Source organism: Platichthys flesus, chromosome 10 (genome assembly GCF_949316205.1).
Source record: "Platichthys flesus chromosome 10, fPlaFle2.1, whole genome shotgun sequence".
Classification (NCBI taxonomy): Eukaryota; Metazoa; Chordata; class Actinopteri; order Pleuronectiformes; family Pleuronectidae; genus Platichthys; species Platichthys flesus.
In genome coordinates this window covers 7,502,484-7,527,931 of record NC_084954.1, presented here as the reverse complement: position 1 = coordinate 7,527,931, position 25,448 = coordinate 7,502,484, and the positions used below count along the sequence as shown (strand labels likewise).

Sequence of the window (25,448 nt, the reverse complement as noted above, 5' to 3'; positions counted from 1 at the left end):
TTCAGTTCTAGTTCTCTTTTGTGAATCTTGGGTTTGTGTGTCAGATGGGGCTCTGACGTTGTGGGTCAAGTAACAACTGTTATTGATGTGTGTGCTGAGAGCTAGACAAACACACACACACATTCAAAGTCAGCTGTGAATGCAACCTTGACCTTTGGTCTCATGAGATCTGTCTGTGTCCTCCAAGCACTACAATGGTCGTTAGTTATCTTCCATTAGGTGGTTGACCAGTCAGCTGTTTGTTTCATCATTTATTTATCTGTGTCCGTCTGTGTCTTCCTCAACCTTCTGTACTTTTAACTGTTGGTCTCGTTTTCTGCGTTTTGCATATCTCCTACGATTGTCTCTTGAAACACAAAAGACAGGTTGTGTTGATCTTCACTTGTGAGTCTTGTTTTCTCTGCAGTCTGAGGTTCATAGTGTGTGTGTACGTTTGCAATCAGGATTCACCAGTGTGAGTTTGGGCATGAGTGTCTCTCAGCACATCAGAGACTCCAGGGCGATGCCTCAGTCAAATGGCACGGTCGTCCCTGTGATCACCCGAGCATGAACGAGGCCTTTATCAGAAGCACAAACACACACACACACACACAATCATGCAGCTGTTCATAGGTCGGGGTCTTGTTGCCTTTACACTCACCATAACAAACAAGAAAAATGTCTCTTCATAATGAATCTGCCAGAAGGACAAACATCTCTGTTTCTTTATTTTTATCATCTGTAAATAATAAGCCTTTATTCATTTAAAATGAACATTTGACTGAGTGTAGCTATTCCAGGTATGTGAAGATATTGTTTTCTTGCACAGGATGACAGTCAGATCCTCAAAAGATCTGATTTTTCTATTATGCAGCTGCAAACAGATACTGTTCATGAAAAGTTCCTGTGCTTTCAAGGAATTTCTGATGACAGATACAGATTTTAGAGCCAAAGAGACACTGCTTTCAAAATCTGTGTAGTCAGAAAATCGAACAGACATGTAGCCAACAGCTACATAAGAAGCTGGATGCAAGTTTGGTTGTCTTTTGCAGATTTCACAAACTAGATAACATCTTTTTAGCAGAGAAGTTTAATTTAACAACAAAAGAATTCATTAATTCACGCCAGTATCCAATTTCCTGTTTTAAAATACCTTAGGCTGGTATTGAGATATTGTTATTGTTACATACATAAACATAAACCCAGCCCGTTACAATATGTTACCTGGAGGATTCAAGTAGAAAAGCAGGATACTGTGGTATTCAAACACTGTGTCCAGGTTTCTGAACTTTCTTTGTTGGTAAAGAACATTAGTAATTTAATAAAGCTGTATAGTATTTAGTCTGATTCTGAGCTCGACTTCCCTCGTATTTCTCATGAACCTGATAAATCTGATGTTTCTACAATAGCTGCCAGGTCTTTCCATTATGAATAAGTGGTGCATTCATCCAGTCAGTCAGTCAGAGGAAAGACAAATGGCTGAGAGAGGATTAAGCTATAAATCGTTCAATGTACTCGATCATTTATTTTAGACTCCTCACAGTTGGACAACATGGCACCAAGGAGTGACCTCTGACCTTCACACAGAAATTCACCTGAGAGCTTTTCTTGAACTGGACGTTTTGGTTCCTGTTGGTTGAGAGAGAGCCGGGTGTGAGATGCGAGGTCAGAGGTCGTGCTTGAGGGGTAAAGTGACAATTGAGGAGAGTTGAGGTTTAATGGAGCTTGACTAAATGATGATAGACGGAGCTGGAGGCCTGGGGGGGGGGGGGGGGGGGGGGTTGACCGGGTTCCGGTTTGGATTTCACAGATCAGGGAAAGAGTGAGAGGCGTAAGCTGTTTTCAGGAAATGCACAGAAGTTGACATGTTGTGTATGTGATACGCAAAGGTCCAAACCAGTTCTTCTGTACAATGAGAAAGAGGTGCCATGACGCCGACTTGGAAAGAAATCCGGATTCTAGAGCTTTCGGTGATAAGGGCCAGCTCTCCTGCATTCTCCAACCAGGTGCCACTCCTTGCTTGAATGTTCCGGACATTTCCCTCTTCTTGTGAACGCGTCTGACCGGGACAATCTCCTGCTGTGCTCTTCCTGTGTGAAGAGCAAACTCCAGAAAACGTCCCCCGCCAATTTGCAAGACATTGTCCAGAGGTCATCCCTGAAAACAGCTTTACACATGTCACGCTTTACGGAGACATACCTGGAGTTTGTTGTCATGCACGACCATTGCTGCCTATCTGGGGCCTGTAATGGACGAGGGGGAGGGGAGACGTGAGGACGCCAAGAGGAGGTGATGAACAAGGGTGTTGCTGGGTGTAGGTTGTAATGATGGCAGGTCATTCATAACCTTCCGTCTCCCTTTCGCTGCGCTTGCCCCAGTGCACACGGCTCGGACTGAGTACATCGATCTGGAGACTAGACACCCATTTACTTAAAGTGGAGACGGATAAGAGAAGGCAATTATATTCTTCTTTATGGAGAACGAGGCCGAAATTGCACAGAGAAAGAAGAGGTTATATATTTAAAGTGTTCTTTATGGCACGAGAGCGGGCGTTCAGGGAGCATAATGAGAGGCCTAAAGTGAGGTCAAAGGTCATTTTATCAGTTAAAACAGGATGTAGTTAAGAGATGTTGAGCTGTGAGCATGGAGCCTCACGGCCTGAGGGAGGTCATCAGGTCAAGTCACAGCATCATCGCCATTGTAAGGGCCCTGTGTGCAGGAATGTGGCTGGTTAGACAGAGAGAGGGAGTGAGAGAGAGAGAGAGATAGAGAGAGAGAGAGAGAGAGAGAGAGATCTATATATAGAGAGTTGCTGAGGAGAGAACAAGAGAGAGAGAGAGCGAGAGAGAGAGAGAGAGAGAGAGAGAGAGAGAGAGAGAGAGAGAGAGAGCAGAGGAGGCTCTTGAATTTTTCAGTCGACCGAGAGATTCTAGATGTACGAGGCTCGCTCATGCAAAGTGAATTAGCATTTAATTTAACATGCAGTGAATTCATTTAGTCTGTGAGTGAATTACGGAGCTCGGCCAGACCCAGAAAAACGTTAAACGTCGTCAGTGTAAAGATTAAAGATTTAAAGATTTTAAGATTTTAAAGACTTAAAGATAAGGATACATTTATTGTCTCACACACATGCACACACACACAAAATGCAAGGGGGGAAATTTGTTTTCTGCTATGACCCATCTGGTGAACACAGGAGGACTCACAGAGCAGTGGGCAGCCATGCACGGCGTCCCAGGGAGCAGGTGTTAGGGGAGTAAGGTGCCTTGCTCAGGGGCACTTAGACAGTGGGGTGGGGTAGGCACTTTGACAGTGTGGAACAGATCCAGGTGTTGTCCGTCCAGATATATTGTTTTTGTTGTCACTCCGTGGATTTCGAACCAGAGACCACCGTCTGATTTCCTGCCCACAGTCCAACTTTCTGCCACTAGTCCACCGCCTAGTCCACAGTTTCATTAGAAGCATCATAACACAAAATTGTAATATCAGTTTTTTTAGTTAGTCTGTTGATTTGTTTTTGATGACAAGAGTTTATCTTTAGAAAACAGCAGCAGCATTAAGGTCTGACTTCAAAAGCAGACCCCCCCCCCAGACCTCACGTTTTGCGACTTAACTTCAAATTAGGGTAACGTCCATGTACAGTGTGGTGTACTGTGTGTGTGAGTTTGAATAATTCTCTGCCTGGTTAGCTCTGTATCCTGGGGCACAACTCTGGGTTTCTATTATCATCAGTGTGTGAGTGTGTGTGTTTGTGTGTTTGTGTATTTGTGCAAGACAAAGGCAAAGAGACGCAAAACAAAAAGAGAGAAAAGAGGAGAAAAAGACTGAAATTACAGTTGTCAGGCAATGCTCCGGGGTGTGGGACCATCTGTTGCTACAACAATTCATTTCGGTCCATCCCCTGCTGCTCGGTTCATGCGGATGCTCACATCTGGTGTCTTTTCAGGACTCCAGCTTCTTCTCATTCTTCACATTTAAGTAGCTATGTCTATAAGCTAGACTAAACTTCTAACTAGAAGTCAGTCATTGTCAATACTTTTCCAATAAACTTTTCCAATAAATGAAGGTGAGATCAGCTGCACAATACAGAGAATGGGAATGGGATGGTATTGGGGCTGTAATCATATTCTCCATTGTTTTATCAATCAGAAAATGGTGAAATGTGCCCATTAAACTTACCTATTAAGCCCCAGCAAAATATTCAATTTACAATGACACATAGAAAAAAGTGACAAACCCTCAGAATCTAGAAGCTGAAACCTGTAAATGTGATGATATTTTCACAAAAAAAAATGAATTACTACTGCTATTAATCAGTTATGTTAAGCTACATTGAATAGTTGATGATTTCTGTTTTGTTAATTGACCAAACAAATCAATTCATTATGGGGACGGTTGTCACTCAGGATGTGGAGCGGGCCGTCCACCGACTAAAAGGTCAGTAGTTTGATCCCGGTCTTCCCCTTTCTGCATGTCCTTGGGCAAGTTACAATATCCCAATTTGCCTCTGACGACATGTGTGAGTGATGTATGATGGAGAAAGTGGTCCACATGAATGCAGTGTCTGAATGTGTCAATTGGTGACTAACAAATTAGTTGTAGAGTGCTTTGAGTGGTGATAATGAGGAAAAAGAGGCTGTTTAAATGAAATATGGAACATTATTGTTGTTGTTGACATCTGAGCGTGTGCTTTGGTCAATTCACAAATGATCCAGTGTCCAGTCTTGACATTATTCAGCAGATCTGTTGACTGCCTCTCATTCTTCCTCTCCTCTCGCTTCCTCCTCTCTTCTCTCCACTGTTACGTTGTGCCCCTTTTTAGGGCTTGGAGGTCAGAGGTCAGGGTCTGGGTGAAAGGGGGTTTTGTGTTTGTGAAAAGGTCCAGGAAGGGCACGCTTCCTCTGACCCTCAAACAGCCCTCCCTAGCCCCATCCCACCCCACTCCCCAAAAACATGTCTCCACCTCTTCACCTTCGAATTCAATGATCTACGTTATGGTGACTTTCTTTTTTTCCCCATAGGGAAGACAAGTCCCTGTTATGTGACTGAGTAAACAGGTTTAGGTCCCCACAACATCAGTTATACACTCATACACACACACACACACACACACACGCACTCCGAGCAGTGTTGCTTCACCTTGATAGAAAATCCAGATGTTAGTCTTTGACTCCCATTAAACACATTTGTCTGTCCAGCCAAGCACACTCATCATACAGAAACACACTGGAGGAACTGTACAGTACTTGACTGTGTTACATTAACGGATGAAACTACCTGTCAGTGTCACTATTAACACAAAGTAGTAGATCAGTGCAACAAAATAATTCACTCTGCGAAGGAAACCACTAGGGGCTGCAGCTACAAGTCATATTTTGTTGATTAATCTGATAATTAACTTCTCAATTAATGTCAAGAGATGATTAAAAGATTATTGTCAATAAAATGTCAGATAGTAGTAAAAAATATTCTCTAGAAGAATTGTTCCCACTGTCTAAGTAGATCTATTTCACAAGCTAGATTTTATTGCAGTACAATATCCAAAGAAGTTTACTATGATGAAATGAAAAGATTTAAATCCTTATTTAATAAGAGGCTGGAAAATGCAAATATTGTGTATTTTCACTTCAATATAAATACAATGATTAGTTGATTGTCCATAGTGTTGCAGCTTCATTTTTGTTGACCACAAGGTGATTATCATGTATTTCAAACACTGCTGAGAGGTTGTTTTGTCTTGGGTGATACTGTTGGATAAGAGCTGACGAACTCCTCTCTGTTCAACAGGGGGTTTGTGATTTTATCGTAACTTAATATTCTTTTCTCGATTCACTTTTCACAGCTTAACTTCAATCTTTGTATTTCACAGGGAGCCCGTGTTTGGGTCCGGGAGAAGGAGCAGCTCGTTCCCGCCACTGTAAACTCCTGTGGAGATGGAACCCTTGTGGTCACAACTGACTATGGCGAGGTAAGAGATACACTCGTCTTTGAGATCATGCTTGAATGTAGCACCGAGGCCAAGTTATCATTCTGCAAACTGACTAGATTGTGTTAAGACCTGGAAAATCGGATCTGACCCTGACAATGTATTTACTATAATGCAGCACATCTTCTTGTAAATATGGAAATGTTATCTTATTTTGTTCGAGCAGAATACTTGTCCTAATGGGAATCTGTGCTATGAGGGAAACAGGCAAACCCGGTTCCATTTTGTTTGCAGTTTATAACTTTATTACAGAGTCGGCAGTAGAGGGATGGCAGGAAATACTGAAAGGGAAAAATGGAAAATGTTATTTTTGATCTGCACCGGAAACCTCAAGACTAATAAGTTGTTTCATCTAAAAACTGATTAAAACTGTCAAAGTAAATCTGTGTATTTAACACACATTTAATTAGCTTGAACTGAACAGGAGAAGTAAACAATGTCAGTGGGAGATTTCTGCTGAGCTAAATCTGCAGTCGCTGCTTGGAATAGTTCACCTGCTGTGTGTTCACGTGAAAGGTCAGCGTTAAGGAGAGGCAACTGTGCAGGTTCAGCTGCTCCACATGTGGATCGGTAGAAACTCATGATGCTCCACTTTCCTGTCCCCAGCTCCTTCCTCCTCCTCCTCCTCCTCCTCCACATCATCCTCCCCCTCATTCATATGCAAAATTCATCTCTGACACACTTTCAGCCTCCAGAGGAGAGCCCTGATAGATGTAGAGCAATTTGAACGCTCAACATGCCTGTTCCGGTATTGTCAGATGTTAGAGTGTCGCCATGCTGCTGACCCCCCCACACCCCCCCCCCACCCCCCCCCCCCCACCAAAATAATGGAATTGAATGTTTAAATCTCATTATTGGTTTGTGCGCGCGTGCATGTGCTCATCTAATCTGTATCAGAGCAAGGACACGCACACATTGCTCTTTGGATTACATTTTTGGGGGATTGCTGATGTTTTTGACACACACACACACTCACACGCACACACACACTCACACACACGCTCCAGTTGGCCGCATTAAGATGGAGCTAATAATAGACTTGGCTCTTCAGCCCAAATTCAAGAGTCTCAATACTCCATTTATTCCCCTGAAGAACATCCACATCCATCCCCACAGTTGTACAATGAAGTGGTGTTTCCTTTTGAAGCATGCACAGACCAGACGCTGCTGCTCTAAAAGCGTTGTCTCATTATGTAGCCGTAGCTCGGAGTTCCTGTTCGGGGACACGGCAGGGGACAGACAGGCTTTTGGTTATGGGAGCGGGCGTCCTCTCCACTCAGGATTATGAATGTCCTTAACCTCCCCTGTCGCCATCCGGCTCTCCCTGCCTCCCTCTGCCCTCCCTCTATGCTAGCCGGTGGTGTTTAAATGTTTGCCCTGCAGGAGCTGGTGAATATTTGATAGGGAATCAGCAGGGTGTGTGTGGGGGGGGGGGGTCCCCCATGGGGGTCCATTAGGACCCCCATGTCTCCCTGTGGCTCTGCCCTTTGACCCCCACCCCCTGATATTAGTCAGAAATACCTTTTTGACTTCAGTGAATCCAAGAAGCATTTTGAGTAAAACCTCAAAAACGTACTTGCATGTCGATGCCAAAGTAGAAAGTAAAAATTGCAAAATGTAAATATTACAGCTTTTCTTGCTCGTTTGATTTATCCCTCACACTTTTCTTTCTCATATTCTCTTCCCTACTCTTCTGTCGCTCTGCTGCTTTAATCTCACAGACTCTGACCCACTTCACCACATCACAGATTCTGCGTTACAAATGCTGTGGCTGCGAAACGATCATGTTAAATCAGCACAACTCACTGCCGAGGGTAGATACTGCACAACCCGATCTTTCATCCTCGATTTCATGCTGCGTTCTCAGGACGGAGCTGTCATGTAACAATATTTGAATATTGACAGTATTGCCAGTTCAGAATGATTCATTCATGGAAAGTATAGGAGGGATGATGGTGTGTGTTTTATTGGTACTTTTCTATTCACTCATGTAAATAATTTCTGACTTCATGCTGGCTGAACTTTTCATGGAGGGACTTTACAATTAGCCGTGTCCCAATTCAGGGGCTGCATTCTGTGGAGGACATGATTTATGAAGGCAGGGCTTCGGTAGACAGAGTCGCTGGCACGCAATGAATCCTGGGATAGATTGGCCAGGGAAGGATCTACCCACTGGATCCTTCGTTTCTCAGGAATGGCAGGACGTATTTGTCTGAACCTTTAATATTGTGAAGCCATTGGTCCTTCCAAGGGTGCAGCCCCCGAATTGGGACACAGCTATGTTACCGTAGTTTTAAATATGCATAGTCTACAATCGAACAAAAACTAGGTGCCAGGTCCCTGCAAACTTTGATGACCCCACTGGTTCTGTGATCCATGCTGGTCTGGTTTGTGGGGACAGCAGGAGGCACAACAGAGGCACAGTCTGTCTCAGTGACTCCCACAAATACTCATTTAATTATATTTGCAGCATTGTTCACTACCTGATATTTATGACCATCAATGACGGCTGGAAGTTGAATTGCCCGATGAATCAGGAGCTAAACCAATCTCCTTGGATTGGTAAAATCCCAGATCACGCACAAATATCTCATCCATTATCTGAGGTTTTCCCTTTCCCTCCCCGACCCTATAACTTACTGTGTAGAAAAAACATTAAATTAGAATCAGATTAGATGAAATTTGAATGAATCTGTTAAACTAGGTCAGCAAAGAACTGGTTCTAGATATAGACAGAACAAGTTTTTTTACTGAAGATAATACAGCAAATGAGCATAAATGAAAACAAGATGTACCCTTAATAAATCAAACGATCTTAACCAGGCCAGGTAAAGTGACAGTGGAGCCTGACATTTCCTACACACGCTGGCAGCAATTGGCCAATCAAAACTGAGCGTGCTCGCTGACCAATCAGAGCTGACAGGGCCTCATGGGGAGGAGAGGCTTATAGAAGCCTGTGTTTCAGACAGAGAATGAAAAGACGAGCGTCAGAAATGGACAATCTGCATTTTCTGAACATCACAACATGTAAACCCTTTCAGGTACCAGCCCAAATTAAAATGATGAGCCGGAACTTTCACCCTGTATGAACATTTTTATTTAAAATCTTGTTTTTATAATCGGGCACGTTCAGGCACTTCAGAGATATTCCTCGTCTTGTTGCAATGGATACATCCACAGTGTCAGACTTTCATAGACTGTAATTTTACCCTGATGTCCTTTTGTATACCTGCATTGGACATTCCCACAGGATTGTACTTTACATGGGAATAGTGTGTAGATCAAGAGAGAACTCCAATCTTACACAGGGTATGCACCCACACACACACACACACAGACACACACCCACACCCACACCCACACAAATGCACAAGCTTGGACGTACACACTCTGAGGTGACGTTTGCGATGATTTATGGACAATGTGTGTTACGTGACCTGGATTTCAGTAGCTAGCGGGAAAGCTGCAGTGAGAGCTCACGCGAGCACAGAACATGCTGCGGGGATGCCTCTGCTCCCTCGGCGCACACAACACAACTACGTTCACAGACACAAACACACACAGACACACACACACGAGAAAAAGTGACACACACTCTGTTGAATGCGCCTAATGAAAAGCGCAGAAATGACTTGTTTGGTCTGATCCGGCTCAGAAGCTAGCTTATGCTGCAGTGTGATCTCCTGACCCACATTCCCCCTTCACAGTTTCAGATTTCTAACCCTCCGAGGACCTCAGAGTTACTCATCTCATTTAGCATCATATAATGAGATTAACTCAACTCTGTCAAACTGGGCAAACAAAACCACAGACACACAAACACACAACTGTAACGACGGTCACACACACACACTGTCTCTTGCTCTCTGTCCGTCTCTCACCTTCAGGGAACAAGGCCGTGATCCCTCTCTGGGAGTGATGAGTGTGGTTTGCAGAATCCTACAGAGTGATGGCTTATGAAATGTGTTATTCCCTCCAGGGCTGTGGGGCAGAGGAGGAATAAACGCAGTTAAATCTCGTAGCTGACCTCTTTTTCTCAAACCAGCTCTGTGGGAAAAGAAACAGAAGGTTTTCAGGTTTTGAGCTTTTAGCCATGCTAGTGATATGTTTCTATTGATATTGGGTTCCTGGTAAACTTGACAGATTGAACAAAACTTTCAATGAGCATTCATGTTCCCCAGATGATGAATCTTAGTTTTAAGGTAGCGCCATCATCAGGCTGAAAAAGTTACTTTTACAAATACCTGCAAACTTAGCCTCAGCTACACCATGTATAGTTAGCACGGTTATTATAGATTTTATTACGCTATAGCATTCATTACCCTAAGTACAGCCTCTCATTTGGTCGTTTAATGGCAGTAAAAAGGTCACTGGGCCAGACGCATCGTTCAAAAGGATTTTACTCAGTCTCTTTATTAATCATGGGTGTGTTTAAGTGCCATCTTCAATTCCCTTTAAAAGCCTGATGCACTTGCACCTTGGCGGATTGCTGTTATTTGCCCAGTAGTAAAAGAAGAACTGTCTCCTCAGAGGAAATGGAAAGTTAAAGTGCGAGAGCAGACAATGTGTGTGTAACAAGCAGAGTGCAGTGCTATTCTAAGCACTTATGTAGGGTCATATTGGTATCTTGATAATACGCCCATAAAATAACATCGTTGACAGATCTAATGTGTTGGCCAGTTGAGAACAATGTCCAAACAATGCACCTGAATGCACCTCATTTTGAGACTAACATGCTACTGGTCGCTGTGAGCACTGGACGGAAACTGTGTCGGTCTGAAATTAGTTAAGACACTTGCATTGTGCCAGTTTGTGCAGGATGTATGATACGGCTCTGCAAGTCATTTTTAACGGAACGTATATAAAATGAATAGGGTTAATGATCATTTTCCCTACTCTCTTCTTTTTATCTTGTTCTTTATCAATGTCTCCTCAAAGCTCCTTAACGGACACAAACAAGGTTAAATCGTAGTTTATAACAAGCAAATTCATTTTGGGGATTATTTGACACAATTTAGAAAAGATGGAGCTGTCTGTCAGATTCCCCAAAGCCCATGCATTAAATAATATTGAATTTGGCACAAGGGATACTCAAAACTAGATTAAATATATAGATTTTAAGTTGTCACATTTGTTTTTGAGTTACCTCGGCTCCCTGTAGATGCTTGCACATAAGTAAATCAATAACTTTGGTCATTCTCCTTGCATACAAAAGAGCCATGCTGGCCACAGCTTCTCCTTTTGGCTTCTAATATATATTCGGATCTGAAGAAACCCCTTATAAAGAAATACCTCATCAAAGATCCCCAATCCTAATCTGAACCAGGGAGATCTGCAGGATCTGATTCCAGGTCAGTGAGGAGAGCTGCAGGTGTGTGAGAGCTCCAGTGAATATAGGGCTGCAGAATATATAGGTCACTGTGCCCATAGGTCCCTGTCTTCGGCTCTCTCGCCTGCTCTCCACTCTCTGCAGCTAATCTGTGAAGTCAGATGAAGAGGCTTTAGAGGGAGACCATTGCTGTGTGTGTATGTGTGTGTGTTTTCCTGTGTTGAAATGAACAAAGCACGTTAAGAATGGTGTAATTGTGCTGCATGGCGGAGAGCAGCAGCTGAGACGATGATGAAACAGGAGCAGAAGTGTAGTTTGTGTCTGAGCGAGTGTTCTTTGTCAACAAATTCCATTAAAAGACCAAATCCTACAAACAAGTGTTGCGATAGATCAGATTCAATACGGAACATGAGGCCGTGGTGGATGCTCAGTGAGACGAAGGGACACCAGTTCACAGAGGTAAATGCTGAGGATGTCAGGATGCTAACATGCTACCCTGGGGATATTAGGTCTATAGATGTCCTTTATAAGATGGAAGAAGCTCAAACATTCTGCATGTGGGTGCAGACGTTTTGTGCTTTCACATTATATAGAGTCTGCACATTATGGGTTGTGAAGTGGAGCCATATCGATACTCGCTCTCAACAGCTGGATTAACTTCTTGGTTGAGCACGTGTTTTGGGTGGGAGCTCCCCCAATCACTACAGGGCAGACTCCAAATGCACAATATGGCATCGTTCTTATCCGGGACATTTTAGATTAAGTTCTGGATAGTGGGAGGAAGTGGGGGGGGATGTGTCGGGAAAATCTTAGAGCATTTAAAACAAATGAAACTTTATTTGTGAACCACTTTTAAATATTGATGTAGCCTCGCACTCTTCATCTCCTGAAGAGAGACACTGCTGAAGACAAATCACAGTTGGTTAAACGTGCTCTACTTTTGCTCTGACATTATCTCATCCTCTCTCTCTGTCAGTCCACTGCATGTCAGTCTCTCTCTCTCTCTCTCTCTCTCGCTCTCTCTCTCTCTCTCTCTCTCTCTCTCTCTCTCTCTCTTGTCTCTTTCTCTATGTTCTCTCTCTAATGCTGTCGTCCCCGCTCCAATAATGAATTATTGAAAATGTAGGAAACCCATTTCAAACCTCTTTCACAGTCAAAGTTATGCGAGTGCATCTGCTTCACATACAGTACATTATACTCATGGGTGTGTTGCACTTGTGTGTGTTATTGTGCGCTAAGTTGCAGCGTACAAACGTGTGTTCAAACTCACTGGATTGATCTTTAAGGATTTTATTTCAGTCACTGACATACACTCTCTCCTTTCAGCATCTTCTCCTCTGAATTATTCGTTGATGGGTTTTCCTGGTTTTCTCTGAACGTCTCAGCTTTAGCTGCTGTTTAAAGGTTTTATATTTGAAAGCAGCTTTGGCATTGGAGGCTATTTTAATACCCAGACGGTAGCTCACGCACTGTTTGTTTTCATGTTACAGTGAAAACATTCCTGTCATCTGGATAGAAAATAATGATAGAATTATGATCCAGATCATTATTAAAAGGGGCACTCCACAACTTACACAGATTTGTATATTAAACCTTTCAAAACTGTTGCCTCATACCAAATACAATATCTATACATATACACATATACATGCATGTGTCTATTCGTTTTATTTTTACCTCTTAAGAACCATTTCCTCACATGGACCAAAGTCCTGACACAGTTATTTCTTAGGTCCTGGTTAAGATCAGGGGTATATTGTGAATTGTGGTTAGGTTAAGGTTAGGATTAGGCATGAATTTGTTAGGGTAAATGTTAGCTAGATAGCTGTGTGTGTGTGTGTGTGTGTGTGTGTGTCTGTGTGTGTGTAGCCTTATTTTTTGCTGCACTATAATTTACTCTGGATTTCAAAAGCATGCTTAGCTTAGCAATTTGATCATTAAGTGAATCTGAGTGAGCAGGGTCCATGCATGTTAGATAGTAAGATCAGGAAAAACATGAATAAAACAGGCAGAAGGGATACATCGGAAATATAATGAAGAGGAAAAGTGGAGGAAGAGGAATAAGAGGAAAAAAAAGATCATGGTCGGTTGAAAAGATGCAGCGCGGGGAAGGCAGAAGAGAGGAGAGTAAATTAATGAAGAGTGGGATGGAAGAGATCGAGAGAACAGAGAGAAAAGAGAAGCGAATGTGAGAGCGGGGGAAGGGATGAAGGTGACGAGCGACGGGAGAGATGAGAGAGAGAAGTGATGTTTGAGACATGAAGTAAAGCAGAACTCAGAAAGATTCAAAAAGAAATATAAAGACATAGAGTGAGAGAGGGATTTAATAGGGCGAGTAAGTATGATACAGGGTGAGAGAATGTGATGGACTTAGATATATTTTGAGAGGCTTTCCGTCGTCTTTCTCCCGCACAGATGCAGGAATTCACCCAACGCATAGACTTTGTGTTGTGAACATTAAAGAAAGAACTAAAGGAAAGGGACCTTAAATCAAATATAGGAGAGGACATGGGAAAACAATAACAATAACATGGCCAATAACAGTTGAGGATGCAGTTGAAACAATTACAAAAAAATCTTATTGTCAATTACCAGTTAAATTATTAAATTATATTTCTATTATTTGAAGAGTGAAAATGAAGAAGCGATTTGGCTTTATTCAGTGCTTGATTGTTTGTTTATTCTTCTCGGTCATGAGTCTCTCTGTCAATGTTAAATCTCTAATTGCAAAGGCTAATGATTATCAAGGGACAGCCCCTGATATCTGGTCTTTTGGATTTCACAGGGCCTCGCCTACAGCGTGGCCCTGTGCCACTCTCAAAAGACTTCCAACACATCTGTTACACCCACACACACGCACACACACACACAGACACACACTAACAGTTCAGTACTATAAAGGAAGTGTTTTTATGGAGATGAAGATTTCACTGGCATGAATAAATTACCTTGATGCTGAAATACAATCACTATTATGTCCAGTAAAAGTGTGTTTCTGTGTGTGTGTGTGTGTATGTGTGCACTACGTATATACAAAGATGGGGCTTGTCGTGTGTGTGTGTCTCTGGCCTGAATACACACACAAGCTGCTTTCACCTGTCAGGTGAATCTGTTGCACCTCTTCTCTCCTTCTGTCCTCACTTTCTTCTCACACTCCTTCTTTTTTATCTTCTTCCACTTTGCCTCGTTCCCCTCACACGGTCAGGTCCTCTTGTCCCAGACTGCTCTCTGTTTGCCATGGCGACAGATGACATTGATGAAACGGGGGGGGGGGGGGGGGGGGGGGGGGGGCTCTGTGTTCTCATCATGTGGATTTTCGTCCTGTTGCAACACTCTGTCGTCCTTCTTTACTTTAATCTCAAGATATTACCATTATCATTCAATAGGCAGCATCACACGCTTCACAGCTGGACATCAAAGAATCATATTTACCTCAGAATGAAGAGGTTTGGAAAACACATTTTCCTTTTGTCAGTTTGCGCTCTTGTGCCAAGTAAACCAGCGTAAGAGAATGTGCAATGCAGTCCGTCTTTATGCAACACAACATAGCATTGTCATTTTCAGAGTGTGTGATGTATATAACAAGGAAAACAACTATAAGAAGATACACATTAATTTTGTTAGTGATAAGCTAACAAAAAAAACTGCCTAGAAAGCTGCAGACACAAATATAACTTTATAAATATACATAAACTAAAGTTGATCAATAAAACCCTGTTATATATTATTCACGTGTACATGAAGTGTTGATAAGTGACAGTGTGTTTGTCTTGTTGTTCCCCAGGTGTTGTACCTGCAGACGGCCGAGGTCACCAGGGAGCGGGTGTACGCCATGCACCAGTCCAGCATCGACGGGGTGGAGGACATGTCAGCGCTGGCCGAGCTGCACGAGGCCGCCATCATGCACAACCTGTACCAGCGCTACCAGAAGGATAACATCTATGTGAGTTAACCGAATGTGTGTTATCGTATCTTTCAAGCAGCAGTGTCTTGTCGAAGTGTGTTGTAGGCACACTGGCAGAATTACCAATTACACCAGAATCAAGTCAATTACCAGCACCAGGACCTTTGACCAGGACTTTATTCTCGACTTAACTTTTTTACCAAATTTGAAGAAATTGCCTCAGGGCGATTTTGAGATATCGTGTTCACAAGAATCGGATGAATGAAGGAAAACATTGCCTCTGGCCACTTTCTGTCACCTGCGCTGTGGAATTTAAGATAATCAGTACCCTTATCAATTATTGGCTTCGTGAGGTTATAGTTCCCTTTTAAAAAACAATTTTGTCCACTAATATGATGATAAACACATTCACAGTATTCATTTTAGCAGTGTATGTGAACACACTGCAAACAGGAACATCACATGCATGATCCCTGTGTATTTACAAGGGTACACACAGTATAAATGACTAGAGAAATGCTCTGGCAGTTTGTCCATATGGATCCTTCTGTAATGAATGGACGCATTAGCTCATATAACTTACTCACTCATGACCACAGAGGACTTGAAAAGACAACTACATCTGTATAATCAATATTGTGAACAAACATTTATAAAAGGTGTGGATTGTAGATCCCGGTTATGATATGTTAAAAGTCACATGTTTGGGAACCTGAGGATTACCGTGACGGCCGTGGGAGGGACCTGATCTAGATGATGAAAATGTTTCCATAGACGGATTTCCCATAAGCTGATCAGCTGAATTTCATCTTTCTGTGTCACAGTGTGTTCACGTGTTCACTCTGTATGGCGTCCCACAGTTGAATGTGCGGTGCACAGTCAGGGTAATATGACACGATGGAGGTGATGCTGACCTCAAGCTTTGTTTCACCTGTTTCTCATTCGGAGACAAGGTGACTCTTTCACCACAAATAGCTCAGAATCGAAATCTGTCCTCCGTCATCTTATTAAGTCGACCTCAACTTTCTAATAAATATACTGGGGTTTTTCACTCCATTGTTCTCCCTTATCCTCCAATCTAGATTAATAGCAGCACAAGACTGCTTTTATATTTGACATATATGAACTGTATGTGTTTTTGTTGGCACGTGTGTCTGTAATTGGGAACACGTGTGTTTGTTTATTTAAAACAGAGAGAAATGGAAAAAAACGACAGCAAAAGAAAAAAAATAATAAACAATCCAGAAACGACTCCACTTCCGCCCACTGTCCAGAAACGAAGCCAAAATAGCCCATGAAACAGCATGACACAGATATAGAAATGGCTGAACTGACGTGTTGTGTGTGTTTTCAGACGAACATCGGCAGCATCCTGGCGGCCGTCAACCCTTACAAGCAGGTCCCCGCTATGTACGACCCAGAGCGGGTGGACCTCTACTCCAAGCACCACCTAGGGGAGCTGCCGCCGCACATCTTTGCCGTGGCCAACGAATGCTACCGCTGCATCTGGAAACGTGCAGACAGCCAGTGCGTCCTCATCAGGTGAGTTCACACTGTCGCTGGGATTCCTGCCTCACGGCCTCATGTCGGTCCATAGCGGTTCCATCCATCTTGTTTCTGTACAGTGTGTGCCTGGACTGTTTAGGCTCTCTGGGGATTGCAGCCTATCCCAGCATGCACCGGACGACAGGGTGGTTCCATTCTTCTTACTGCCCTACTTACCTGGACTTGTATTTATATTTATTATACATTGTCATGAGGTCGTAGCACACACGCTGAAAATGGCGCTGAAAAGATAAGACTCTTATGTTGGTGATAAGACTAATTTAATTATTACACAACAAGCATGACTTTACGAATATGAAACTTCCAGAATATGGTGAAGAAACACATAATAACAGCTATGAACTGTTGTTGTGACGTATTCAGACATACAAATCAAGCACAAAGAGCAAATTATGAAATTTGAATTTTGCTCAACATGACCTGCTCCTCAGTGGAGCTGGTCGATTTAACCGCTCCTGGTGTGTTTCTCTGACTGCCTAGCTGGACTTGTGGGGTCAAACATGTCCTCCAGCTTTCGATTACGTTCAGCCTTCAACTCGCTTGGTCGTGATTGAGTTGGACTGGGAGCTAATGAGCATATCAGACCTCAGCATCAATTACACAAGTCAGGACGAGGATGTGGGAATGTCACAGAAGGTCACAGTGCATTTAATCGAATGGGGTTACGTGTATGTGTGTGTGTGTGCGTTCTCCAGTGGTGAATCGGGCGCAGGGAAGACGGAGAGCACTAAACTGTTGCTGCAGTTCCTGTCGGTGATGAGCCAGAAATCAGGAGGAACTCCTGCTACAGAGAAAACCACACGTGTGGAGCAGGCCATCGTCCAGAGCAGGTAAACACAGAAGAAGTGATGAAGACAGATTCTTTCCTCTGACATAAGCATGTTTACTTTAAAATGTACTATATTAAGTCTCAAGTCTTAAAGGACAAGTCCAAGTAGACTTTTAAACCAATATATTTATTATTATCAATTTATCTGGTTAATCTTCATGTAATTGATTGATAATTCTTTCATTGATGTTTTACATAGATAATCACAGAATTATGAAAATTATGATTCAATCCTGTTTGCATGGAGTTATTTAAAAATAAATTGGGTGTAACCCTGCACATTATTCTATTGTTCCGAATTGTGGTAGTTCAGAGAGAAAATATAAAGTCTTTTGGGAATCAAAGCAGACTTGAGACCCCAAGTCTCAAAGATGCCCCTGAGCAAGACCACGTCCTGTGAGAGTAAGCATTGGGCATTTAGTGATGTGTGTAATTGTGCTAAGATGAAGCATGAAAAAGAACCAGCAAGCTTCATGAGTCTTTCCAGATAAGGAAAGGTCAGTCACAATGTTGCTTTAGGAGAAATGCAGCCGTTGGTGGATTATATTCTAAATATCACAAACAGCAGATGACATTAACCTGCACATGTTCCCTTCAGTCCCATCATGGAAGCGTTCGGAAACGCAAAGACCGTTTACAACAACAACTCCAGTCGCTTCGGGAAGTTCATCCAGCTTCACTTCTCTGAGTGCGGCAACATCCAGGGAGGCTGCGTCATCGACTGTATCCTCATTCATACTCCAAATAAGATTATATTTATCAGATGTATTTTTTCTATATATGGACTTAAAGGATCATACAAAGCTTTGACACGGCAGCTAAGGATTGATTGTTGTTTCCTTGACCCTCCACCCTTCAGATTTATTGGAAAAGGTACCTCTGTCTGGGGAATAAGTCAGAGACTGTGGCCTGCTCATGTCATGTTTCAACTTATTACCACTGACCTATCTGTGTTACATAGTGAATCACAATGAAATGGTAATGAAGGCTTTGCTGCATTGTTTATGTCGTAGAACCGTGTGGTACGACAGAACCCGGGAGAGAGAAACTACCACATCTTCTACGCTCTGTTGGCGGGAGCTACCAAAGAGCATAAAAGTAAGGAAAGCTAGTATCAGCAAATCAATGCTGTCTTTAAAAACTAAATTAGTTTCTCCTAAAACATTTGTTATCTCTAAAAAATGCACTTGAGATAACAATCTAACGGAAGTGTGCGTATTATTCCACCATAACTAGATATAAAATCTGGCATCTCTCCCGCTGTCACGCTGACGTTATGAATTTCCTCCGTCAGGCCTCTACTTCCTGGAAGAGCCTGCGGAATCTTTCCACTACCTCAGACAATCAGGATGTCTGAAGGACAAGAGCCTGAATGACAAGGAACTGTTCAACAGTGTCATGGTCAGTTTGTCTTCATTACCGACTGTGACTGTTTCCTGTCGTTGTGAATGCATCCGACCAGAAGCATCTCCTGCAGCATTCCCAATTTGACATTGTCTTAAAAAACAACTTAGTTAAGTAGTTAGCTGCTTTGTACGTTTATGGCCTCTGCCTGGGAGGTTGTTTTTCCTTTTGTTTATCTTTTCGAAACATATGATGTAAGATACACAAACCATAACAGTTGTGGATAGTAACCATTGCAGTTTCACGTTTACAGTTAATTATGACACGTTTTTAAAGCTGTCCGTGCCTGATCTCCTCTCGTGTGCGTTTCTTGTGCAGGAGGCGCTCAAAGTGTTGGAGTTCTCGGAGGAGGAGATCAGAGACATGTTCAAGCTGCTGTCAGGAGTCCTGCAGCTGGGAAACATCGAGTTCATGACGGCAGGAGGAGCCCAGATCACCACCAAGCAAGGTCTGTGAATGCCTCGTGTGAACTGAGCATGTAAATGAAAGCTGAGATGGATAATTTAAACATGTATAACACATCGTTTGTCTGTGTTTCCAGTGGCCACTAATGCCAGTGAGCTGCTGGGCCTGGACACCTTCCAGCTCTCCGAGGTCCTGACTCAGAGATCCATAATCCTCAGAGGAGAGGAAATCTGCTCCCCTCTCACTATAGAGCAGGTATATACATGCACACACGTTTATTCTCCCCTGTATAGAAGTCTCACAGCCTCTTCCTGACATCCTAACCATCCTTCGGGTTTCCCTCTCACCGCTGCAGGCTGTAGATTCCCGGGACTCGGTTGCCATGGCCCTTTATTCCCAGTGTTTTTCCTGGATCATCCTGAAGATCAATCAGAAAATCAAAGGGAAGGAAAACTTCAAATCCATCGGCATCCTCGACATCTTCGGCTTCGAGAACTTTCAGGTCAGAACTCTGAGCTTGACCCGGATCTCCAGCATGTTTTACTGTGAGGACTTCAACCCATCACCATGTGGACAGGCTGTTTATAAGAAGTGTTTCCTCTTCCAGGTGAATCGATTCGAGCAGTTTAACATCAACTACGCCAACGAGAAGCTTCAGGAGTACTTTAACAAGCACATCTTCTCTCTGGAGCAGCTGGAGTACAACAGGTGCACTTCCACAGACATCTACAGCACATGTATTCATATTGATGTAAACATGTAAAAGTGTAGAGCACGCAAAACCATTAGGTTCAAATATTATTTACACAAAGTTTTTTTGTGTGCTTAACAATATCTGTTTTTCAGTGATATAAAGTTAAAGAAAAACTATAAACCACTCGTTCATGCATGATTGTTTGGGTTTCCTCTCCGCAGGGAGGGCGTTCAGTGGGACGCCATCGACTGGATGGACAATGCAGAGTGTCTCGACCTCATAGAGAAAGTAAGAAATGGCTTTTACACATCTTAACACTAAAACTAAACCCAGTAGGAGCTAATAATGTCTGACTGATGTCTTATCTGAAGTGGAGCTGATTTTTATAAAGACGAAACAATAACATGAGGCTTTTTTCCATCACTCTCTCAGAAACTGGGTTTACTGGCACTGGTGAATGAAGAGAGTCGATTCCCCAAAGGAACCGATTTCACTCTGCTGGAAAAGCTGCACAGCCGACACGCTGTACGTTATTTACACTTTCCCACATGCCCTTTATGTATTATTCAGACAAATGTTGAGCTGCTTTGCTGCCGTTGAACATCAGATTAAATATGAATGCATATGTTGATCTTTTTCTTATTTGCTGCAGACAAACCCTTACTATGTGAAGCCCAGACTCGCTGATCATCAGTTTGGTATCAAACATTATGCGGGGGAGGTGAGTTATATAAAACGTAGCCAACACATGGTCCATTTGTGCACATCAGAAACGTTACGATGAACATGTTTCTGTCAGGTCTTGTATGATGCTAAAGGAATCCTGGAGAAGAACAGGGACACCTTCAGAGACGACATCTTAAACATGCTGAAGGACAGCAGGTAGGACGCTCTGACACTCTGTGAGTGAGTAGTCAATTCAGGCTGTAATAGATTTGACTAAGTGATAGGTTAAATGCTTTGAAATTTAAATACATCTAGAGTCTATCCAGCTTCATCTTGATCCTTTGATGCAAGTCATTCAACATATTACAACTAAGAGCCTTTAAGGCCAATGCCATATCTCGCCATGTTAAAGAAAGGGAAACCTGTTCACCCAATCCAAGTCATGTTGTCTCCCCTGACATGTCCTATCAGCCGTAGTCATGTAATCTGTTGTGTTTCTGTGGCTTCACAGACTGGACTTCATCTATGACTTGTTTGAGAAAGTTGGCAGCAGGAACAACGAGGAGAAGATGGGAACAGCCAGACGTAAACCCACAGTCAGCTCCCAGTTCAGGGTGAGCGATGAATGCAGTTAACGTACATGTAGAAGCATTTGTAATTAAATTCAGGAGAAGAGCTCTAAGACTTCCTCTCTTCTCCGTCTCCTCAGGACTCCCTCCATGCTCTCATGGCCCTTCTGAGTGTGTCCAACCCTTTCTTCATCCGCTGCATTAAACCCAACATGGAGAAGGTCCTTCTGCTTCTGTCTCACACTCACATGAATACTCTCTCAAAGCACGATCGCATCTTAAATCCTTTTTTATTTAAATTTTATACGTAGAATCCAAATGTGTTCGACCCGGAGGTCGTCCTGAACCAGCTGAGGTATTCTGGGATGCTGGAGACTGTGAAGATCCGTCGTGCCGGGTTCCCCGTCCGCAGAACTTTCAAAGAATTTTTCTCTCGGTAAATATCCTAAAATCTGAATTTACCGTCATCTGCTTTTGTTCTTTGTGTGTCTCTGCAAGAGTCTGTTTGCTTCTGAGGACTTGTCTAATCTTTTTCTTCTGCTTAATCTCTCTTGTCTCATCTAGGTATAAGATCATGCTGAAAGAAAAAGTAGCAACAGCTGGAGACGATAAAAAGAGGAGCACAGACATTCTCCTTAAATATGACAAGACCAAAAAGGAGTGGCAGTTCGGCAAGACCAAGGTAATGAGTAGGAGCTTTTGGCATCACCTCCAGACAGGGATTAGGGTTAGATTCCACTGTAGAGGGGTTGCCTGTAAATCCTCCTCCTGTTAACTCTTTAACTTTACTCCACAGGTGTTTTTGAAAGAGTGTCTGGAGCAGCGTTTAGAGAAAGACCGGGATGAAATCCGACGCCAAGCTGCTATGATAGTCCGAGCTCACCTTCTCACTTTCTCTGCCAAGTAAGACCCGTCAGATATGAAATAGTAGAAAAACAAAGTTCCCTCACTCTGTGACCCTGTGTCCCATGTCAACGCCTGTTCTGTCCACAGGAAGCACTTCAAGCGTGTGCGTGCCGGCGTCCTCACCCTCCAGAAACACTTCAGAAAGCACCTCCAGCGCAGACGATTCGTGAAGCAGCGCAAGGCAGCCCTGGTGCTGCAGAAACACAGGCGAGGTCAGGTGGCGCGCACCCGTGTTCGAAAACTCAAAGAGGAGAAGAGGAAGAGGGAGGAAGCGCAGAGGAAGAAGGAGGCGGGGGAGGAGGACAAGAAGTCAATTGGTGAAGGGCAGCAGGAGGAAGAGGGTGAAGGATCTGAGGACAAAGACAAATCGGCAGAGGCAAGTGCTGAATCTTTGTGTTCTCAGGGATAATACAGCTCTTTGTGCTTCCTTTGATTTTCAGAATAAAGCAAATGTGGCCTGAATTTTCCCCTCTCCGTCTCTTCTCGTCTTTAGGAAGACACCCGGCAGATGGAAGAGATCCTGCAGCTTGAGCGGGAGATCGAGCGCCTGCAGAAGAAGAGAGAGGACGAGGTGTCGCAGCTATGCGAGTCCTCCAAACAGGAGCTGCAGATGCGCCGCGATGCTGAGATCAAACGGATGAAGAAGGAGGCGTCTCGCAAGGCCACGGAGCTCATCGACCTCCTGAACTTCGGAGGCGTGGATCCTTCGCTGGCAGGGGCCGGAGCGAAGCCTGCTGCTGAGGCCAAGTCTCCCAACGGTGCAAGTGCAGCTCCAGGTACATCCAAAGAGGAGGAGGTAGACGAGGGCTTCCACGCCGAGGAGGAGTGCATCCCTCTCCCTGACTTCCCTCCTCCTGCAGAGACAGATGCTCCCTTGGATCAGGACATGTTTGCCCAACTTCCTCCTCCACCACCTGCCTTCGCTGAGGGGACAGTTCCTCCTGCACCACCTCCTCCACCTCCTCTGCCCACAGATGATGTTCTTGCTGATGGAATTCCTCCCCCTCCGCCTCTCCCACCACCTGGAGATGACTCCATCGTCCCTCCAGCTCCACCACCACCACCACCAGCACACCGACCTCCCTCGGGAGAAGGGGAAAAGAAGGAGGCGGCCAAGGGGGAGTCGGAAAGGAAGGTCAGCATGGTGGAGAGCCTGGACGGCGAGGAGCCCATCTACAGCATGCCGGCCGACACAGAGTCAGATTATGACCAGGAGGAGGAGGAGGGGTCCGTCACGGCCGGAGACGACAGCTCCGTGTCCGGCAGCAACAGAGGAAGCGCCGCCCCGGCAGACGAGGAGCACCCGAGGAAGTCGACGTGCACCAACGCCAGCATCGAGTCCTACAGAGGCAGCTCCGACTCTGTGAGGAGACACACTTACACGCATCCTCACACGCGTGCACGCAGACATGTATGAGCATCTCTGCAGTGAAAATTATACTTTTTATTTTAAATTTGACTCAGTATTTTGATAATGGAAGAAAAAAAAATCTTCTTCTTCTTCTTCTTCTTCTTCTTCTTCTTCTTCTTCTTCTTCTTCTTCTTCTTCTTTGTCTTCTTTTTTCTTCTGAGTCATTATTCTAATTGTTATTGCTGCTATTGTTGCAGTACGCTGACAGTGATGATGAGCATGATGGGATGATGGACACTGATGAAGAAGTGACAAACGGCCGAGTGTTGTTGCTTAATGGTAATGGTCCTCCGTATTTCCACGGCTACCTCTACATGAAGGGTGAGAGAATATTATCTAATATTCAGTACTTAAAAAGAGCAATTACTGGTTTTTATTTGAAATTAAACCTCTTTTATTTAATTTAACACTTAATTTGCTCCCTCAGCTGGCCTGATGATCCCGTGGCGGAGGCGCTGGTGTGTGTTGAAGGATGAAACCTTCATGTGGTTCCGCTCCAAACAAGAGTCGCTGAAGTCCGGCTGGCTCTACAAGAAGGGAGGAGGCCTCTCCACTCTCTCACGGAGGTTGTTGTAGTTGTTACTGAGTGAAGCCTGCATGCTAACAGCATGAAACCACGACTCTGCAGGAAGTGAACAGTAGAAGCTGATGCCAAGCTCTCAGTTGACTTATTATGTTGTCGTCTAACCTCAAAAACCTCACCTAAGATCACTTATTTTGTGCATGATAGTGTTCATACTGCATGAATTTAGCAGTTTAACTAGTAGTTGAATGTTCGTAAAAAACCTTGTATATGAATCAGTTAATACAGTATTTGTTAATCCAGTGTTTGAGTCTCTAACTTGAAGCTTTAAACCCTCTGGTGTACTGGAAAACTACAGTATCCCAGTCAAACTGATGCACTTTGAATCATTTGAAATACATTTAGAGCAAAGGTCAGTGATTTGTTAATGTGAGGATCACTGTTGAAGCAAAGGGGAAAATGGCAGGGATGGAAAAAGCAAATTAATATTATTCAATAAGGTGCATTAAAAACTTTTCATATTACACTAATATAGATAATCAGAAGATTTACCATCCCCCTCAGATGCAGGTTAAAGGAATTCAAATAGAACTTGACCCTAATCTGTACACATTTCATTTACAGTCAATGCAGATAAACCTGTCTGATGTGTGTAGATGTGTGTGTTTGTGTTATCTTGGACGTTAGTTTCATTGAGTTTTGTTTTAACCACAGAAACTGGAAGATGCGCTGGTTTGTACTGAGGGACAATAAACTGATGTACTACGAGAACGACAGCGAGGAGAAGCTGAAGGGAACCATCGACATCCGGGCTGCAAAGTGAGATTCTGAAAAAAACACTTGCATTTTCACTACGTCTTTGTTTTCTGGACAACAGCTCCAATGGTATCCTACTTGTGTGTGTGTGTGTGTGTGTGTGTGTGCGTGTGCAGGGAGATCATGGATAACCATGAAAAGGAGAACGCTCTGAACATCGTGACGGACGAGCGGACCTATCAGGTGTTTGCTGAGTCACCAGAGGATGCAAGGTGCCGTAGAGACTTATCTCACTCTTCAGAAACACATTATATCTGAGATCAATTTCTACAACCTGTGATATGTTTGTCTGTGTGTGTGTGTGTCTGTGCAGTGGCTGGTTTAATATCTTCAGTAAGGTGCGTGTGTGCACTCCGGAGCAGCTGATGGAGATGTCCCATGAACAGGCCAACCCAAAGAACGCTGTGGTCAGTCTCTAAACATGGGACACCCATTGATTTCTTAAGTGTATTGACAATATT

The 25,448-nt window shown here is 43.5% G+C and overlaps 1 protein-coding gene across 1 annotated transcript in view; it reads left to right on the top strand.

The window, feature by feature from the left end:
• myo10l1 (myosin X, like 1) overlaps window positions 1-25,448 on the top strand; it is a 42,790-nt gene that overhangs the window by 7,327 nt on the left and 10,015 nt on the right. The window contains 27 exon segments of the mRNA XM_062397701.1: window positions 5,849-5,947; window positions 15,079-15,237; window positions 16,553-16,740; window positions 17,460-17,594; window positions 18,192-18,316; window positions 18,453-18,466; window positions 18,607-18,691; window positions 18,888-18,994; window positions 19,316-19,445; window positions 19,539-19,657; window positions 19,758-19,904; window positions 20,010-20,110; window positions 20,318-20,384; window positions 20,529-20,621; window positions 20,749-20,817; window positions 20,896-20,978; window positions 21,274-21,376; window positions 21,472-21,552; window positions 21,643-21,767; window positions 21,896-22,013; window positions 22,128-22,234; window positions 22,325-23,600; window positions 23,846-23,969; window positions 24,076-24,217; window positions 24,886-24,990; window positions 25,104-25,199; window positions 25,301-25,394. Coding sequence (XP_062253685.1) covers window positions 5,849-5,947; window positions 15,079-15,237; window positions 16,553-16,740; window positions 17,460-17,594; window positions 18,192-18,316; window positions 18,453-18,466; window positions 18,607-18,691; window positions 18,888-18,994; window positions 19,316-19,445; window positions 19,539-19,657; window positions 19,758-19,904; window positions 20,010-20,110; window positions 20,318-20,384; window positions 20,529-20,621; window positions 20,749-20,817; window positions 20,896-20,978; window positions 21,274-21,376; window positions 21,472-21,552; window positions 21,643-21,767; window positions 21,896-22,013; window positions 22,128-22,234; window positions 22,325-23,600; window positions 23,846-23,969; window positions 24,076-24,217; window positions 24,886-24,990; window positions 25,104-25,199; window positions 25,301-25,394 — 4,092 coding nt within the window.